We start from the raw sequence: 20030 nt of genomic DNA, 5'->3' as shown, positions 1-20030 counted from the left end.
GATATATTGCACAATGTTCACTGCTATACAGTGTACAATATCAAAAATTGGAAACTAACTTGTATCTTATAATTTATTTCAGTTATGAGTGGTAGAAAAACCATTGTAGCTCTTGTCAAATCCTGCATAGGCAGTCTAAGGTAAATATAACACTTGATTTTATCAGGGCCCAGGTTCCTTCTGTCTTGTGGCCACTGTATGAGCCGCAACCCCAAGGTGGAAGATGGCAGTATATGTTTATACACAGCAATGAGGAAGGGATATGGGAAAGCAAAGTGTGTCCCTTTAGGAAAGATCTTGGAATCTGCCATGCCATATTTCTACTACATCCTGTTACTAAGAACTTAGGAACATGATTGCACCTTTATTGGTAGTCTTTATTCTGGGCAGCCATCTGCCTAGCTTAAAATGTGGAGGGTCCATTACCATAGAGGAAACAGAGAATGAATTTTAGCAAACAACTAGTGGTTTCTGCCACATGACTAAATGACCAACAGGGAAACATATTACAAGACATCATACAATTAACCTCTATTCAGTTGTTACAGACTCAAGCAACTCTACATGAATTGGCATGTGAACTTCTTGCAAAACAGGGTGTTTATTAAACAGTTTTTAAAAAGTGTGTGAAAAGCCTGCATATGTCCACCGAAAGACATGTAAAAATGCTTATTCCTTTATTATTTGTAATATCCCAAATTTTGAAATGCCACAAATATTCACCAGAAGTACAATGGATAAGTAAAGTGTAGCATATTTATCTAGTAAAATACCATAGGTTATGGGAATGAACAAAGTGTTGCCAGATACAATAATGTGGATGACTCCTAATGTTGCAGCAAAAGAAGACAGGCACAGAACATATAATTTACAACCCCGCTTACATAAAGTTTAAAAACAAGTAAAATTAACCTACAGTGCTAGAAAGCAAAATAAAGTCAAGGAATGCTAGTGTCAGGAAAGGAGAAAGCAGCCTTCTGAGGGGCTGCTAATGTTCTATTTCTAGAACTGGGTGTTGGTTTTTGGGGCATATTCACTTTGTAAAAATTCACCAAGTTACATGCTGTGATTTGTGCAATTTGTTGTATGGATGTTACACTTCAGTATGATTGCAGAAGCCTAGCTTATCTAACTGAGGTACTGACAGTAATTCTCAAAATGGAAGGTGGGCTCTCGTGCCTGGACAGATGTCCTCACTGCAAGCTGGCATGCAGGGACCAGGTGAGTGGCTTCTGGTCACCAAGGGCAGCTGTGTCACCTGGACATGAGGGCAGACCCCAGGTGAGAGCATCAGTAGGACAATGCTGTGTTACTTCCTGCGGTTCTGTGCTGGCAGCCACAGAAATTGATGGGGACGCGTCCAGGTTCAGTGCTTGTGTTTCTTGCTCACTAGCTCAGCTGGTCTGTAATAACAAAGAAATGAATAGTGGGATGAAGACATATTCCACAGGATTCAGACTCTACTTACAAGTTCTTTACTTAAAAAGTGCACTCTGGGCCAGGCGCGGTGGCTCACGCCTGTAATCCCAGCACTTTCGGAGGCTGAGGCAGGAGGATCACGAGGTCAGGAGATCGAGACCATACTGGCTAACACGGTGAAACCCCGTGTCTCTTAAAAATACAAAAAATTAGCCGAGCATGGTGGCACGTGCCTGTGGTCCTAGCTACTCGGGAAGCTGAGGAAGGAAAATCACTTGAACCTGGGAGGTAGAGTGAGCCAAGACAGCGCCTCTGCACTCCAGCCTGGGCAACAGAGTGAGTCTCTGTCTCAAAAAAAAAGAAAAAGAAAAAAAAATGCACTCTGTCTGGCCCAGAGGTTCCCGTGGTTCTTATTCCTGGATCCTGTCACCCCTCCTGTCTCTACACAGACCCCCACTCCACTCCCAGCTGGCCGCCTACCCAAGCACCACTGCCCTTGGCATCCTTGGCTAAAGTGGTGACTGCATGGGCAGGTGGAGTCTGACAAGTCACAGTGACCACCAGCAGTGGGAGGTCACTTGGCCTCACCTGTAATTCACAGCCCTGACCACACCCTCTGGCATGTGAGTTTATCCACAAGGAACAAAGCTGAGATGAGACAATTTCACTACATAACTTGCTCACGCGGCATCCTGTGGTATGCTAGCATTATTAACACTGGAAGTTCTTTTGAAGATTTTGAAAGTTTAATTGTCATGAGATTTTTCCAAACTAAGTTCATGATATGGATTTTTAAATTGTATCTAATTTAAGTGACATTTCAATTCAAATCTAAATCTAAAACTGATAGACCTAATGATTTCAGGTGATTAATTCTTTTTTGTTTTTGTTTTTGTTTTGTTTTGTTCAAGATGGAGTCTCGCTCTGTCGCCCAGGCTGGAGTACAGTGGCACAATCTTGGCTCACTGCAACCTCTGCCTCCCAGGTTCAAGTGATTCTCCTGCCTCAGCCTCCCAAGTAGCTGGGACTACAGAGACCCACCACCAACCTGGCTAATTTTTGTATTTTTAGTAGAGACAAGGTTTCACCATGTTGGCCAGGCTGGTCTCAAACTCCTGACCTCAGGTGATCCACCTGCCTTGGCCTCCCAGAGTGCTGGGATTACAGGGGTGAGCCACCGGGCTGGCCTAATTAGCATCTTTTAACTGAATAAAAACATCCTATTTAAAAGACCAAATATATTACTTCATTTGAAAATTAAAATATAGGGTTGGGCATGGTGGCTCACGCCTGTAATCCCAGCACTATGGGAGGCCGAGCCAGGTGGATCACCCGAGGTCAGGAGTTCTCATGAGATCTGGTTGTTTAAAGGTGTGTAGCATCTCCCCGCTCTCTCTCTTCCTCCTGCTCTGGCCATGTAAGATGTGCCTGCTTCCCCTTCTGCTATGATTGTTAAGTTTCCTGAGGCCTCCCCAGAAACAGAAGCCGGTACAGCCTGCAGAACTGTGAGCCAATTAAACCTGTTTTTTTTTTTTTTTTAAATAAATTACCCAGTCTCATGTAGTTCTTTTTTTTTTTTTTTTTTGAAATGGAGTCTTGCTCTGTCACCCAGGCTGGAGTGCAGTAGCGCAATCTCGGCTCGCTGCAACCTCCATCTCCCAGGTTCAAGCAATTCTTCTGCTTCAGCCTCCCGAGTAGCTGGGATTACAGGCGCCCACCACCACGCCTGGTTAATTTTTGTATTTTAATAGAGATGGGGTTTCGCCATGTTGGCCAGGCTGGTGTCAAACTCCTGACCTCAGGTGCTCCACCCGCCTCGGTCTCCCAAACTGCTGAGATTACAGGCGTCGGCCACCGCGCCGGCCTCAGGTAGTTGTTTATAGCAGTGCGAGAATGGACTAATACACTTGGCTATGAAAATGAAAACAATCACGAAGGCAGGGTCCCTCCCCACATCTCCACATCCCTGTCTTGTCTGGAGCTGCCTTGGGTAACGCTCAGCCGGGACCAGCACATTACACAAGGCAATGTCCACGTGCCGGGATCAGCAAGGATGAGCTTTCTGTCTGGGGTAAGAGTAAAGACTCTAACCCCGCACCACCTCGAGGGCTTCAGGCTCACTTTCTGTTGCTTGAAGTCCGCGACGTGCTCACGACGTCTGCACTCCTTTGAGGCCTCAGCAACAGTGTCCTTGAGCTGAGCTTCCAGCTATGAAACGAAGACGCACTTGTCATTAACACAAAGGAAGCACGGCCTTACCAGTTAGATCTTCCCCAAAGGACTTGTAAGAGAGCAAGACCTTAAAGGACCTTTGTATTTTTTCACCCTTTATCAATCTTATCACAAATTAAAGTTTCAGAAATACACCGCAGGGCTCAGCTGAAGTGGTTGGTTAGTAATAAAACAAGTTCAAATTCAAATTTAAGTTGATATTTTGAGATAAGATTTCAAGAAAGGGTACTGATTTGTGAAAACAAGTACTTCTGATTTCTGTAGAACACTGATTCATTTTTTAAATGGACAATTTCAGACACACACACAGAATAACAGGAGAGAGTAATGAATCTCCTGTGCCTGGCACCTCGGCTTTGACACTGAGGAGAGGACTTTTTTTTTTTTGACAAGATTCTTGCTCTGTCGCCCAGGCTGGAATGCAGTGGTGTGATCTCAGCTCACTGCAACCTCTACCTCCTGGGTTCAAGCGATTCTTAGGCCTCAGCCTCCAGTTTAGCTGGGATTACAGGCACACATCACCTCGCCCGGCTAGTTTTTGTATTTTTTTTAGTAGAGATGGGGTTTCACCGTGTTGGCCAGGCTAATCTCAAACTCCACCTCAGGTGATCCGCCCACCTCAGCCTCACCAAAGTGCTGGGATTACAGGCAAGCCACCGTAGTCGGCTGACAGTGAGCAGCTTGAGCTGAGCTTGCTTCATCTCTGCCTACGCACAAACCGCTTGAGAACAAATCCCAGGCAACGTATCACTGCATCCGATGTGGAATGGTAATCCTTAGTTAGGGGTTTCATTAACTTGAGTTGTAACTGGCTACAACTACAAATATATTTAGGTTGCAAAATAAACTAAGAAGAAAACAAACAGATATCCTGTGGCTAAACAGCAAAGAGCCCTGAACTTGAGCATGTGCTTTCAGACCTTCTCATTTGTGGGATTCGTTAAGTAAATTTTAATAGAATTTTTTTGAGACAGATTCTCACTCTGTCGCCCAGGCTGGAGTACAGTGGCACAATCTCGGCTCACTGCAACCTCCACCTCCCAGGCTCAAGTGATCCTCCCACTAAGCCTCCTGAGTACTTCATGCTAGATGTGCATGCCACCACACCCAGCTAACTTTTTGTATTTTTGGTAGAGATGGGGTTTCACTACATTGCCCATACTGGTCTTGAACTCCTCAGCTCAATCGATGGGCCCACCTCGGCCTCCCAAAGAGCTAGGATTAGAGGTGTGAGCAACTGCCCCTGGCCTTTAATCAAATTTTAAAGTAAGCATTGCTTAAAACATGTCACTCATCAATAGCAGAACATTCAGAATAACTAGGGCAGCAGTTCTCAAATTGTGGGCTGAGAACCTTGGGATCCTGAGACATTGTCAGAGAATAAATACCCTCTACTTACTGAAAAGGGAATTTTTAAAACCTAGTACCACAGGAATCTCTTTTAATAATTAATTAGCTATCTGTGGGAACCAGGAGTTCTTCACGTACTTCATCCGGAACAGTGTATCCAAACAGATTGAGTGCAGAAACAGACATGAGAACCCGAGCACGTTCTATTAAGCCAGATATTAAAGAAACATTAAAAAATGTAAAAATGCGGCTGGGTGCGGTGGCTCACGCCTGTAATCCCAGGACTTTGGGAGGCTGAGGAGGGCAGATCACCTGAGGTCGGGAGTTCGAGACCAGCCTGGCCAACATGGTGAAACCCCATCTCTACTAAAAATACAAAAATTAGCCGAGAATGGTGGTGCATGTCTGTAATCCCAGCTACTCAAGAGGCTGAGGCACGAGAATCGCTTGAACCCGGGAGGTAGAGGCTGCAGTGAGCGGAGATTGTGCCACTGCACTCCAGCCTGGGTGACAGAGCAAGACTCCATCTTAAAATAAAATTAAAAAAATGTAAAAATGCCATTCTTCTCACTAGATTTTTAAAGAAATAGTTACTTTTCATTACAAACTTTACGTTAACATGTAATAGGTTTTTGTTGTATTGAAAGAATTCTGAGTTTTAATTTCTGCCGTGGTGCATATTGAGAGCTGTAATCTACCTAAGTAGAAGCTCTTTGGGATCCCCAGTAATTTGCAAGAGTGTAAAGGAGTGCTTAGGCCAAGACGCTTCAGAAGCACTGGTCTAAAGCAAGTGGCTTGAAGCGTCCTAGACTATGATTTGCCTTTCTACTGCCATTGGCCCTTTATGGACTGCAGGTGCTCTTATTCAATTAAGCCAGGCCATATCACAGCTCAGCATAAATACCCTCTACTTACTTAAAAGGGAATTTTAAAAACTTAGGACTAGGAACCTCTTTTAATAATTTCACAAATAGATATTGAGGGATGAGCACAAAATAAATGCTTGGCAGATCAACTTACTTGGGTTCACATAAAACTTAAGATGATTTTAAAGTAATTTACATAATGCAGCCCAAGTTTTCAAAGATGTTTTATTAAGGTCATACAAAAGTTCAATCAATACCATCGCTGAAATATCTAAATAGCTTCCTCCCCCCCCCCCCTTTTTTTTTGAGACAGAGTTTTGCTCTTGATGCCCAGGCTGGAGTGCAGTGGCATGATCTTGGCTCACTGCAACCTCCGCCTCCCAGGTTCAAGCAATTCTCCTGCTTCAGCCTCCCAAGTAGCTAGGATTACAGGCACCCAATACCATGCCTGGTTAATTTTTGCATTTTTAATAGAGACGGGGTTTCACCATGTTGGCCAGGCTGGTCTCAAACTCCTGACCTCAGGCCATCCACCCGCCTCAACCTCCCAAAGTGCTGGGATTACAGGCGTGAGCCACCGCATCTGGCTAAACAGCATCCTCTTTCTGAGCTTCTTGGATCTTCAGATCTCCTGCCACATCATGTCAGCTTTCTGCATGGCTACTTCCATCTCCTCCTTGTCCCACACCTTCTGCTTCTGGGAGTAGAGCTCTGCCATGAGCTCATTGAGCTCCAAGAACTCCTGCAGGGCCAACTTTTGCTGCTGATGGGCATCTTTCAGTTCTTTGGCTTGGGATTTCAATGTCTCTGAAGCTTCAACCAATTGCTGAAAAAAAAATTACAGATGTTTTATGTTTGCTTAACAAAGGTCTGGAAGGCTGGACATTTAGTCTTACACTATATTAAAGAGTTACAAGTGACAGCCAATGCTGGTTACAGGTTAAAGCCACAGATGGGAGAAATCCCCTGCTTGGAAAAAGCCCTGTGCTCACCTCACCCCAGCCAAACATTCAATGGGAAGACCACCTGGGCTCAGGTGCTGAGCAACAACCCCACACCAAGAAAGACCCTGCAACTGCATGGAGTAACTTACAGCAGGACAGCTGGCTCTGTAATGCCAACCTCTGCCCGAGGTCTTCTACACAATTGCAAAGGTGAATAAAGCATTTGGGCACTCAATCTAGTTACTTAAACACAAGAAGAAGCAGAAGCAGAAAAAAATACATAGGCAAAGTGCTGAAGATTTAAATCAGGCCAGGCACTCATGCCTGTCATCCCAGCACTTTGGGAGGCTGAGGTGGGAGGATCACTTGAGCCCAGGAGTTCAAGACCAGCGCCTGGGCAAAATAGTGAGACCTCATCTCTTAAAAAAACTAAAAAATAAAGAAAAGAAAATTAAGAAGAAAGAGATTTAAATCAAAGACTCCCTGGGTGGAGGGCCACAAGTAGGACTTACCACAAGTTCAGCTGCACTGACAACCCAACCTTACCACTTGCTGCACTGATGACCCTGACCTCCCTGCAGCTGATCTGGCCAACAGTCTGGCTGTTTAGTCACTGTCACACTTGCTGGACTAAGACTGGAAGTGACGAGACCTGGAGCAAGCTGGCAGGGCGGCTCCCACATGGGGAGGAAAGGCCTCCCCAGGCCTCTCTGGGTCCAGCTCAGAGTCACTGTGACTGTGTCAAGCAATGAGACGCCGCCCAGCCCACACTGCACTCCCAGACAAGTCATGCAGGGGGATGATACCACAGATGATCTTAAGAAGCAATTTGGTTTTAAAATCTGCCCCATTTTAGAGGACAGATCACAAACTACAGGTCCAAGGACTTCAGTGTATAAATGAATGTATTTTAGAAAACAGAGCCTATGCAGTGAGCTGAGATCGCATGACTGCAGCCTGGTGACAGAGAGAGACTCTGTCTCAAAAAAAAAAAAAAGAAAAGAAAAAAGAACCTAATTGTGTTATTACTATACTTAATGGCATTTGAATATAAAGTTCACATATCTTACTAAAAACCAAATTTATAAAGGAGTTACGGGGGAATCAGCCACATTTTAACATATGTCCTCTTTTGCAATTCCCTGTCCTTACTAAGATGCCCCTTCTAAGAGCAGGGGGCATGGTGTAGAGAGAAGGACGCGGTCACTGGTGTCAGGCGCAGCGTGTCACTGCAGATAACACAGTGCCCTCTGGACATCGTTCCTCATTCAGAATGGGTGGGGCTGGGGGAGTTGCTGCTTACTCTGCGGGGTTGAACTGGAGATGGCAGATGATGACTGTGAAGTGGGTGCCTGCTGCAGGCAGCACGCTGAAAGGCACCCATGGCAAGGAGCCAAGCCCAGCTAGCTGACATGGGCTGTGTAGCAACTGGGCACAGCAGGGGCCCTGGAACCAGGCTTGGCCCTGGTGTCCTGCGTGCAGCAGGGACAGTCCATGAGTGGGAGTCCCAAGGAGGTCTGTAAACATCTGTATGAAATGAACCTTACAAAACTCTGCAAAGCCTCTTAAGCCTTTCTCACCCAGAACCGAACTGCCTACCTTGTGCATGTCCTCCTTCTCCTGCCACACCATGTGGTGCTGCTTCTCTGGCCCCCGTAGCTGCTGTGTGAAATCTTGTCGAGGCGCCGCCTTGTCCTCAAGTTGTCACTCAAGCCTGTTTGAATATGAGCAAAAGAGGAAATAATTTGTGTTCCTTTCTGTGTAGCAACTATATGTAAATGTTGTTAGCTGACTTATTGAAATGATTTAATAATTCACAGGACTCTTTTTAGTGCTGTATACTAAATAAAATACACAAGGCAGCAATACTTAGGGGCCAGAAACACTGTTTACTGCAAGTCAATTATGGAATCATAACTTACAGTAAAAATGGGCATGTCCAAGGCTCAATTTTTCTTTTGTCATTTACAGTAGAATAGTTTGTTGCTAATTTTCTACACTGTCTACTGGGAATATGTGTTACTTTTATAATCAGAAAAATAAATATTGCAGTCACGTAGCATATAATGATGTTTCGGTCAACAACAGACAGCATATATATAAGAGTGGTCCCATAAAGTTATAATACCATATTTTTCCTGTTTAGATACATTTTTCTGTGTTTAGATACATAAATCCTTGCTGTACAGGTCTGTAGCCAAGGGGCAATATGCTATACCATGTGGCCTAGGTGTGCAGTAGGCTGCACCACCTTGGTTGGTCTAAGAACACTCTGTGATGTTCTCACGTCAACGAAATTACCTGATGATGCATTGTCGAGAACGTATCCCAGCCGCTGAAGGACGCGTGGCTGGACTGAAGAGCACCGTGTGATGTGGGCTACAGCTGAGTTCTGTGCATGATGTGGTTGGAGCCCTGAGGAAGGGGGGGCTATGGACTGAATGGTGTCCCCCCCCCCGCCAATATTAGACGCTGAAGCTCTAATCCCCAATGTGACTGTAGTTGGGGACAGGGCCTATAAGGAGATGGTGAAGGTTAAGTGAGGTCATAAGGGTGGGCCCTGATCCAACAGGATTCGTGTCCTTATAAGAGACCAGAGAGCTTGGGTGCTCCCTCCCCGTGGGAGGACATGGTGAGAGGTGGCTGTGTGCAAACCAGGAAGAGAGGCCTCTGGGGCTTTTAGCCTCCAGAACTGTGAGAAAATAAAACCCTGCTGTTTAAGCCACTCAGTCAGTGGTATTTTTTAGGGTGCCTGGGGCTAATACAGAGGATTCACCCTCCTGGGTAGAAGGGGCCAGTGGCCTCCTCTGATTTTCCCGGCTGTCCGCAGAACTCCGTCCCTGCCCCTCCTCCTTTTGCCAAAGCATCTTTCTAAGGGAAGACCTGATTGCACTGTTCAGAGGTCCCCAAAGACCACAGAAAAGTCTCAACTCCTGGACCTCACGAGTCCCATCCCACTGGGGGAGCTCCCTCTCTCTTTTCTGCTCTCCTCTCAGGAGGGAAAGTTAAGGGCCTGCTTGGCCACCCTCCAGGGAGATGCCATGGTGGGATGCTGCATCCTGGTGATGAGCTGGGGGTAAGCCAGCACGTCTCCTCCAGGGCTTTCCCCAGAACTGAATACACACTAAGATGATCTTTAGGGATGGAAGACTCAAACTGGGAAGAATCACACACCTGTAGTCCCAGCCTACAAGGAAGGCTGAGGCTTGGGGATCACTTGAGGCCAGGAATTTGAGTCCAGCCTGGTCAACATAGTGAGAACCAGTGTCAAAAAAAAATAAATAAATAAAAAGGAAGAATCAGGTGACTGTTCCAAACTCCTCCAAAATGGGTATTGGGTCCTGACTCTGCTCTTCCCGGGACAGGGGTGTGCCTTCCCCTTTCCTGTTGTCCATAAACCCACTCCCTCTCACTAAAGAAATAAGGAAAAGTGTTCACAGCACTTTGAGTTATGTGAGGCTGTGCAGAATTTATCAGGCCCAGAGAGACAGGAATATGGACTTCAGTCACACGCCTTGTACTCATGCCCTGGGGTGACTGTTTAAAGGCATTTTGTTCCTGACTAGCTCAACCCATTATCTTCCTGTTCCTGGAATTTGTGATACCAAAGACAATGTAGACAATGTAGAGACAATAAATAGCTTTTTTTTTTTTTTTTGAGACAGAGTCTCACTGTGTTGCCCAGGCTGGAGTGCAGTGGTGTTATCTCGGCTCACTGCAAGCTCCACCTCCCGGGTTCATGCCATCCTCCTGCCTCAGCATCCAGAGTAGCTGGGACTACAGGCACCTGCTGCCATGCCCGGCTAATTTTTTGTATTTTTAGTAGAGACGGGGTTTCACTGTGTTAGCCAGGATGGTCTCGATCTCCTGACCTCGTGATCCGCCTGACTTGGCCTCGCAAAGTGCTGCGATTACAGGCGTCAGCCACCGCGCCCTGCCTTCTTTTTTTTTTTTTTGAAATGGAGTTTTACTCTGTTGCCCAGGCTGGAGTGCAATGGCATGATCTTGGCTCACTGCAAACTCCGCCTCCCAGGTTCAAGTGATTATCCTACCTCAGCCTCCCAAGTAGCTGGGACTATAGGTGCTCACCACCATACCTGGCTAATTTTTGTATTTTTAGTAGAGGAAGAGTTTCATCATGTTGGCCAGGCTGGTCTCGAACTCCTGACCGCAAGTGATCCTCCTACCTTGGCCTCCCAAAGTGTTGGGATTACAGGTGTGAGCCACCACGCCTGGCCCAATAAATAGCTTATGTTATTTTAATATAAATTCCTCAGGCTAGGTCAGCCGAGGTGGGAGGATCCCTTCAGGTCAGGAGTTCAAGACTAGCCTGGACAACACAGCAAGACTTCCTCTCTAATTTCAAAATTCTTGGTAAACAACTTAGGAACTGCCTCTTCTTTTCCTTTAAAAACCCACTTATAACTGCTGCTAATATTTTAAGACAACTTGCATCTCCAGGGTTGCACTTCTCAAACTTGGCCCAAATAAACCTTTTTTTTTTTCAAGATGGAGTTTTGCTCTGTCACCCAGGCTTGAGTGCAGTGGCGTGATCTCAGCTCACTGTAACCTCTGCCTCCCGGGTTCAAGGGATTCTCCTGCCTCAGCCTCCTGAGTAGCTGGGATTACAGGCGCATGCCACCATGCCTTGCTAATTTTATTTTTTGTAGAAACGGGCAAGGTGGGACTCACCACGTTGCCCAGGCTGGTCTCGAACTCCTGACCTGAAGCAATCCTCCTGCCATGGCCTCCCAAAGCACTGGAATTACAGGCATGAGCTGGTGTGCCTGGCCCAACCTCTCCACTTATGTTAATTTTGCCTCCTTTCTTCCTTTTTTTTTTGAGACAGAGTCTGGCTCTGTTGCCCAGGCTGGAGTGTGCTGTGGCCCAATCTCGGCTCACTGCAACAACTGCCTCCCAGTTTCAAGCGATTCTCCTACCTCAGCCTCCCGTGTAGCTGGGATTACAGGTGCCTACCACCAGCCAGGGTAATTTTTGTGTTTTTAGTAGAGATGGGTTTTCACCATATTGGCCAGGCTGGTCTCGGGAACTCTTGACCTCAGTTGATCCACCCGCCTCGGCCTCCCGAAGTGCCGGGATTGCAGGCGTTAGCCATCGTGCCCGGCTCGTTTTCTCCCTTTGGGTCAGAAAAGTGATTGAATCCTGCCACTTCCCGGGTGCTGGGTGGGAACAGTGAAGAGGGGGATAATTGCGGTGCTGCTGTGACTTGGGTAGATGGCGGCAAGGCCTCTCAGAGGTGGCCTTGTTTGCAAAGATCTGAATTAGGCAGGGAGAGGAGCAGGCCTGGGGCAATCAGGGAGGGGCAGTGGCACACTGGGAGCAAGGCAATGTTCCGCGACCCACAGAGGCAGCGCAGTAGCTGTTCCAATCCTGGTCGGAAGACACCCCGGAAATGCCTCAGCAACCGTGCAGCCTTTGATGACCCCGCTGCCTTCCCGCCAATCCTGCATCCAATCAGAGAGCATCCCCACTACACGTGTTGAGCAACGGCCAATCAGAACTGGGATCCGGCCCTCGGCCTGCCTCCCAGGAACTCCGAGCCAATGGCGGCCTGGCACCGGCGGGCCAATCCTGTGCGGCGCACGCGGGCAGGGCGTTGCAGTTGGGCGCTCAGCAGCTGTGGCAGCCGGTTAAGGTCTGGAAGTAGCGTTGGGCTGTAGCAGCGGAGTTCGCCATGGTAAGACCCGGGTCACTCCCGCCCCGCTGATGCCCAGGCAGACGAAGTTGGCCTCGGGTGGACAGAGGGACGTTGTTGCGGGCCTGGGCGCTGAGAGGAGGCCAGAGAAGGACGCAGGGTCTAGTGCGGGACAGGAGGACACGGGATCGTTTCCTGGATCTTTGGGTCCCAGAGCAGGGACGGCGGCTTTTGTTTTAGATGAAGCTGCCGGCCTTTAGTGAACGGGACCATTGACGGTGTCCCGTCCCCCAGAGAGCAAATAGTGGCGTCGCCTCCTGAAGACGGGAGGGCGCTGCTCCCGCTTCACACGTCTTTGTGCTACTGGAAACAACTGAGGAGCCCCAGGAGGCTTCGCTGACGGGGGTTGGGGCTGTGGACATTGGTCAGATGAGGAATTAAGGCTCAGACGCTGCTGCAACATTGCCTCGTTCACCTAAAGGCAACCGTTAGGCCAGGCGCGGCGGCTCACGCCAGGAATCCCAGCCCTTGGGGAGGTGGAGGTGGGCGGATCCCCTGATGTCTGGAGTTCAAGATCAGCCTGACCAACATGGCGAAACCCAGTCTCTACAAAAAAATACAAAAATTACCCGGGCATGGTGATGCGAGTCTGTGGTTCCAGCTACTTGGGAGGCTGAGGTGGGAGGATCAACCGAGCCTGGAACTTTGAGGCTGCAGTGAGTCCTGATGGCGCCAGTGCACTCCAGCCTGGGCCACAGAGACCCTGCCTCAAAAAACCAAACAAAAAAAGCAGCCTATTAACATAGCAGATTCCCAAGTCCCAAGTCTGAATAGCTGTGGTTTGTCAGTTATCCTTTTTTTCCTTTCTTTTTCTTTCTTTTTTTTGTTTGAGACATCACTCAACAAATGCTGTGTTGCCCAGGCTGGAGCACAGTTGCAGGATCACGGCTCCCTGCAGCCTTGAACCCCTGGCTTCCAGCAGCCCTCCCACCTCAGCCTTCCGAGTAGCTGGTACTACAGGTGTGTGCCACCACACCTGGCTAATTTGTAAATTTTTCATAGGGACAGGGACTCACTATGTTACCCAGGCTGGTCTCAAACTGGTCCCAAGTGATCCTCTCACCTCAGCCTTCTAAAGTGCTGGGATTATAGGAATGAGCCACCACACCCAGCTTGGCAGGGTTTAAAGAAACCACCAAAGGACAGTGCAGTGTCCCAGCACTGATGACGTCTGGGAGCCATTACAGGCTTCAAGGGGTAGAGAGAGGGAGTGGTTACAAGAAATTGGGAGGGTAGTTTTATGAAGAGGGCAGCCTGCCAAAAGTGTGGCCTTGAGAGGGATTCAGGTCACCCACAGCAGTTGAGCAGGAAGGGACCAAGGAGGGAGCACCCTGGCACTGCTTTCCTCCAACCCCCCAGTATCCCACTGCTGCCTGCCATTGACCAAACCAGCAAGAAGCCAGAGGGCGAGGAAGGCTTCTGATGCTGTTCTCAAGGGTCAGCCTTCGAGAGCACAGAGCAGGTGGTGAATGATGGACGAGGTAGAACTGGGGGACAGAGAGAGGACACACACTGAGCACCTGGGCTTGGACCATGGTGACCTGGGACCTACTCTGTATTTCCTTACCCAACCCGACTACCTTATCCTTTGATCAGGACATAATCAAAAACTGCTACATATTCTTCAGAGAATTACTGTGACGGGCTATAATGTGGGGTTGATTATTGACATTACATGGCTTCCAAGTTTTAAAATAACCTAAGTTTTGTGTAGGGGCAAACAGGTTCTAGGGCTACTTCTAGAACTTACTAGCTAGTATGGTTTACAGCAATTAGTTTTCACAGCGATAAAGGGATCAGTCACTAACCCTCCTAGGAAATATCGATTGTGAAAGCGCCAGATACTGAAGCACTATATAAATATTAAATTAGAATATTTTGCATGCCATATAGTTTCAAGTTGCCTTGAAATGAATGGGTTCACATTTATGTTCCGGTTCACAGCGCGAGTGTATCTCTATCCACGTGGGGCAGGCGGGTGTCCAGATCGGCAATGCCTGCTGGGAACTGTACTGCCTTGAACATGGAATTCAGCCTGATGGTCAAATGCCAAGTGATAAAACCATTAGTGGCGGGGACGACTCCTTCAACACGTTCTTCAGTGAGACTGGAGCTGGCAAGCACGTGCCCAGAGCAGTGTTTGTGGACCTGGAGCCCACTGTGGTCGGTAGGTGCCTGGGCACTGGATGGCAGCTTTCCTGAGAGGGTGGGAGAGCATTGGTAAAGCCCCGTGTGGGCTCCTTTGAATCCTCCTGCTGAAAGGATGGGATAGACAGGCATATGCCCATGGCATTGTTAGGAGAGAAACTGAAAGGTTTGTGATGAAAGTGTCTGTGAGACTCGGCTCCTAATTTAGGAAAACCTGACCTACAGGGAAAAGCTGCTTTGCCAGCAGTAAGATGGGCTGTGAAGAGATTCCCTCATGGCTGCCTCAGCCCTGCTCAGGTGGCCCTGCCTGCAGGGTGCAGTGGCATTGGTTCCCTCCCGAATGCTGTGCATTCTCTTATGCTGGTGCACGAGAGTCTTGACCTGCATCTTAGGCATAGAAGGTAAGTACAGAACAGTCATTTGCCTCCTTCAGATTCGCAGCCTGAGGTAGTTTCCAAGGAGAGCTACAAAGAGGCAGCACCTTTCAGTGGCCCCCCAGGAGATGACAGCGTCACCTGAAAGCCTGTGGGACCCAGATCATCCAGGGTGCCCTGATGGGACTGCCCTGCAGAAGTCACACTGACCTGGTGACTGCCCAGGTTGTAAGAGTTTTTAACTTACAGCCTTTGATGTAGCTACACGTAGGAAAGAATTATGTACCTGAGTAGGAATGCAAGAGCTTATTTCCTTTCACTGGGAACTGGTCGTGCTGACATTTATACCACAAGCTGAGTTTAACGTCGTAGAGTCATAAATTGATAATGCAGTTTGGTTATCACACAGAGACATTTTCTACCAGACACTGCCACTGTTGACCTATGACATGTAGGTCATGTACTTTGAACAGCATGTGCTCTGTAGAAGTGAACACTCCTGGAATGTGTCCATCTTGGTGAGTACAGGCCTTAAAAATTCACAGCACACACTGTCTCTTTTGCAGATGAAGTGCGCACAGGGACCTACAGGCAGCTCTTCCACCCAGAGCAGCTGATCACCGGGAAGGAAGATGCAGCCAATAATTATGCCAGGGGCCATTACACCATCGGCAAGGAGATTGTTGACCTAGTCCTGGACCGGATCCGCAAACTGGTAAGAAGAGAAGGTTTCATGTGGCCATTGTCTTGCATGGGAGGGGTAGTTCTTGGAATGTGAAAGGGAAGTCATTTTATCAACACTTAGACCAGCATCTTGGCCGGGCGCAGTGGCTCACACGTGTAATCCCAGCACTTTGAGAGGCTAAAGTGGGTGGATTACCTGAGGTCAGGAGTTTGAGACCAGCCTGGCCTACATGGTGAAACTATGTCTACTAAAAATACAAAAATTAGCTGGGTGTGGTGGCACACACCTATACTGCCAGCTACTTGAGAGGCTGAGGCAGGAGAATTGCTTGAACTCGGAAGGTGGAGGTTGCAGTGAGCTGAGATTGCACCACTGCACTCTAACCTGGGCAACAGAGCAAGATTCCGTCTCAAACAAACAAGCAAAAACTTAGACCAGCATCTTGAGTCCTACTGAGTCTGCAATGGTGATTTGTCCGTAGACCTTTGCTTTTCTTTGCTTCAAAGTGTATTGCATGTTTATTATGGATGATTTGAATCCATATCAACTCTTTAGAGGCAAAGAGAAGCGGCCCTGGCTTGTTGGAGGTTGGTGGTGTGGCTTCCACGGGCATTGGCTCACGTTGTCTGGTTTCTCTCAGGCCGATCTGTGCTCAGGACTGCAGGGCTTCCTCATCTTCCACAGCTTTGGGGGCGGCACTGGCTCTGGGTTCGCATCTCTGCTCATGGAGCGGCTCTCAGTGGATTACGGCAAGAAGTCCAAGCTGGAGTTTGCCATTTACCCAGACCCCCAGGTCTCCACAGCCGTGGTGGAGCCCTACAACTCCATCCTGACCACCCACACGACCCTGGAACATTCTGACTGTGCCTTCATGGTCGACAATGAAGCCATCTATGACATATGTTGGCGCAACCTGGACATTGAACGTCCCACATACACCAACCTCAATCGCCTGATTGGGCAGATCGTGTCCTCCATCATGGCCTCCCTGCAATTCGATGGGGCCCTGAATGTGGACTTGATGGAATTCCAGACCAACCTCGTGCCGTACCCCCGCATCCACTTCCCCCTGGCCACCTACGCCCCAGTCATCGCAGCCGAGAAGGCCTACCATGAGCAGCTGTCTGTGGCTGAGATCACCAATGCCTGCTTCGAGCCAGCCAATCAGATGGTCAAGTGTGACCCTCGCCATGGCAAGTACATGGCCTGCTGCATGTTGTACAGGGGGGACGTGGTCCCCAAAGACATCAACGCGGCCATCGCCACCATCAAGACCAAGCGCACTATCCAGTTTGTGGATTGGTGCCCGACTGGGTTTAAGGTATGACTGGGTGATGTGGAGGCCTTTCAGCAAGCAGCAGATGCACAAAATAACACTGGCCCTGAAGGCCCACGTCCTTTGGGGAGATTATCCCTGTTCCATGGGCTAGGCATGTGGGCATAAGTTAGTGAACCAGAGTTGATAATTGATTCAGTGATTTTTTTTTTTTTTTTTGAGACAGTCTTGCTCTGTTGACCAGGCTGGAGTGCAGTGGTGCGATCTCAGCTAACTGCAACCTCTGCCTCCCGGGTTCAAGCAATTCTCTGGCCTCACCCTCCCAAGTAGCTGGGATTACAGGTACCTGCCACCATGCCCGGCTAATTTTTGTATTTTTAGTAGACGGGGTTTCGCCATGTTGGCCAGGTTGGTCTTGAACTCCTGACCTCAGGTGATCTGCCTGCCTCAGCCTCCCAAAGTGCTGGGATTACAGTTGTGAGCCACTGCGCCCAGCTCAGTGATGTCTTTTGAACTCTCTTTCTGAGTCATCACACTATATATCTGTGATGAGCTTTATTTATTTATTTATTTTTTGAGACAGGGTCTCGCTTTGTCTCTCAGGCTGTAGTAGTGTGATCTTGGCTCACTGCAACCTCTGCCTCCCAGACTCTAGCGATTCTCTCACCTCAGCCTCCCAAGTAGCTGGGAACACAGACATGTACCACCATGCCCGGGTAATTTTTTTTTTTTTTTTTTGAGACAATCTTGCTCTGTCGTCCAGGTTGGAATGCAGTGGCACGATCTTGACTCACTGCAACCTCCACCTCCCGGGTTCAAGCACTTCTCTGCCTCAGCCTCCCAAGTAGCTGGGATTACAGGCACCTGCCACCACGCCTGGCTAATTTTTGTATTTTTAGTAGAGATGGGATTTTGCCATGTTGGCCAGGCTGGTCTCAAACCCCTGGCCTCACGTGATCTGCCCGCCTGTCTCCCAAAGTGCTGGGGTCACAGGCTTGAGCCACCACACCTGGCCTGATGTTGTCATTTATAGAACAAGTTTGCTGATCCCTGCTCTAGTTGACCCTGTGCACTGCTGCCAGGACCTCAGGTCATGTTATTCCCGAGTTCTGAAACTTGGAATGCTTCCCCTTTGGTTACCACCTTGGAATGTCACCCCCTACTTAGGCAGGCACATGGACCACTTCGACCACTTCCTGCTGCTGTGGTAGCAGCATTCATATGACTCTTGACCCATGATCTGCTACCTTTGCATATCCACAGTGGCTTGTTTTGTGGGTCAGAAGTGGGTATGATGTTCCTTGTGATAGCATGGGCAAGAGTTGTGTACTCTGAATCTATCTGGGGGGAAAAAGTTTAGCTACAGAATTTAATTGTAATCTACAAAGAAGACAAGCAGCATACATTTTCAGAGGGAAGACTGTCTTCACCTGGGCACCTATCACATGTCACAGGTACTAGGACACAGCCCTTTAGGTAGCTTGGGATCCCACCAGGGTGGCTACCTCCAAGGTTCCTTTCTCTATTCCTCGTCTGGAACTATCACCCTGCCTGGTGCAGAGAAGGGCTTAGTGACGTTTGTGAGGTGAACTGAGCATTCTCCGTGTCACCTACAGGGTGTCTTCTGTTTGAGGAAAAGTAGCTACCATTTCTAGGTTTGATATAAGCTTCACGGACTGCTTTCTTTCCCTTCTCTGGCAGGTGGGCATTAACTACCAGCCCCCCACAGTGGTCCCCGGGGGAGACCTGGCCAAGGTGCAGCGGGCCGTATGCATGCTGAGCAACACCACGGCCATTGCGGAGGCCTGGGCCCGCCTGGTCCATAAGTTCGATCTCATGTATGCCAAGCGGGCCTTTATGCACTGGTACGTGGGCGAAGGCATGGAAGAGGGAGAGTTCTCTGAGGCCCGCGAGGACCTGGCAGCTCTAGAGAAGGATTATGAAGAGGTGGGCGTGGATTCCGTGGAAGCTGAGGCTGAAGAAGGCGAAGAATACTGAGGGGAGGGTGTGGTGGGTTCTCCCCTGCCACCCCTAGGATGGCTGCTTTCAAGTTGTTTGCAATTAAAGATTCTGTATAAAACCAAGACCTCTGTGTGTCGTGCAGCTTAGCTCTGCCTACAGGAGCCGGTGGGACCCCAGAGCCTGCATGGACAGTGGTGGGGTGCCAGCCTGCCCTGCTGGCGTGGGGTTGGGTGCAGCAGGACTGTACATAAGCAGCTGCCACGGAAGTAACCTGACCAGGGGAAAATAGTGTTTCTTCAAAGCCAGGCGTTCAATGTATAGATTTCCTAAATTCTAGGAAAGCTGAGTCAGGGTTTTCAACTGAATTTGTGATTTTTCGGGCTTCTTTATTGATGGGTCATGCTGGCTAAAAGGGAGACTAGAAGTGTTGGAGGTCTGTGGATGGGGCTTGTCCATGAAGTCTCTAAAGCTGTGGGTCAAATGTGTAAGGTCAGGACATTTTAGAGGGGGAAAGAATATTAACCGAGTTCCGCACAGCATTCGTGACCCACAGAAGGTCACAACACACCCATGCTGACCCCAGTGCTCCACGATAACCTGGAAGGCAGCGTTCGCCCTCTGTGCACACACACAGCCACCCTGTCCCTCAGCACTGTCAACTGTCTTGGTAGAAAACCTCCCATGAGGTGGGAGATCGAGACCATCCTAGCTAACACGGTGAAACCCCGTCTCTACTAAAAATACAACAAAATTAGCCGGGCGTGGTGATGGGCACCTGTAGGCCCAGCTACTTGGGAGGCTGAGGCAGGAGAATGGCGTGAACCCAGGAGGCAGAGCTTGTAGTGAGCCGAGATCGCACCACTGCACTCCAGCTTGGGTGACAGAGCAAGACTCCATTTCAAAAAAACCAAAAAAACCTCCCACATTTCACTTCAAGTGAAGCTTGTTGACGTCTATTTATAAAAGACCTGGCAATCCAGACGCCTTTTCTCAGAACCCAAATCAGGTTCAGGAAGTTGACCCATGGTGAAGGGACCTGCTTAGTTCACTGTGGCACA

At 48.6% G+C, this 20030-nt stretch overlaps 1 protein-coding gene and 1 long non-coding RNA gene across 3 annotated transcripts; one reads left to right on the top strand and one right to left on the bottom strand.

Moving 5' to 3' along the window:
• Nucleotides 1-5965: 5965 nt before the first annotated feature.
• LOC129397329 (uncharacterized) lies at nt 5966-10584 on the bottom strand. Its single transcript, XR_008624636.3, has 3 exons — nt 9113-10584; nt 8411-8525; nt 5966-6693 (listed from the first exon to the last, which is right to left on the bottom strand). It is a non-coding gene; the product is annotated as an uncharacterized LOC129397329 (long non-coding RNA).
• A 495-nt stretch (nt 10585-11079) lies between these two features.
• LOC100975223 (tubulin alpha-3 chain-like) lies at nt 11080-19973 on the top strand. 2 transcript variants are annotated; one of them, XM_034954138.4, is made up of 5 exons: nt 11080-12509; nt 14472-14694; nt 15616-15764; nt 16375-17055; nt 18712-19973. In XM_034954138.4, the coding sequence occupies exons 1-5, from the start codon at nt 12507-12509 to the stop codon at nt 19006-19008; spliced, it is 1353 nt and encodes a 450-aa protein (XP_034810029.1). In that variant the 5' UTR covers nt 11080-12506; the 3' UTR covers nt 19009-19973. The 2 variants fall into 2 exon arrangements, with proteins under 2 accessions (XP_034810029.1, XP_054965329.1); XM_055109354.3 differs by having other exon boundaries at nt 11080-14694.
• The last annotated feature ends 57 nt before the right edge of the window (nt 19974-20030 follow it).

This window comes from Pan paniscus, chromosome 13 (assembly GCF_029289425.2).
Source record: "Pan paniscus chromosome 13, NHGRI_mPanPan1-v2.0_pri, whole genome shotgun sequence".
NCBI classification, from domain to species: domain Eukaryota; kingdom Metazoa; phylum Chordata; class Mammalia; order Primates; family Hominidae; genus Pan; species Pan paniscus.
The sequence above is the reverse complement of the archived record's forward strand: the minus strand, read 5'-3'. Positions and strand labels throughout refer to the sequence as shown.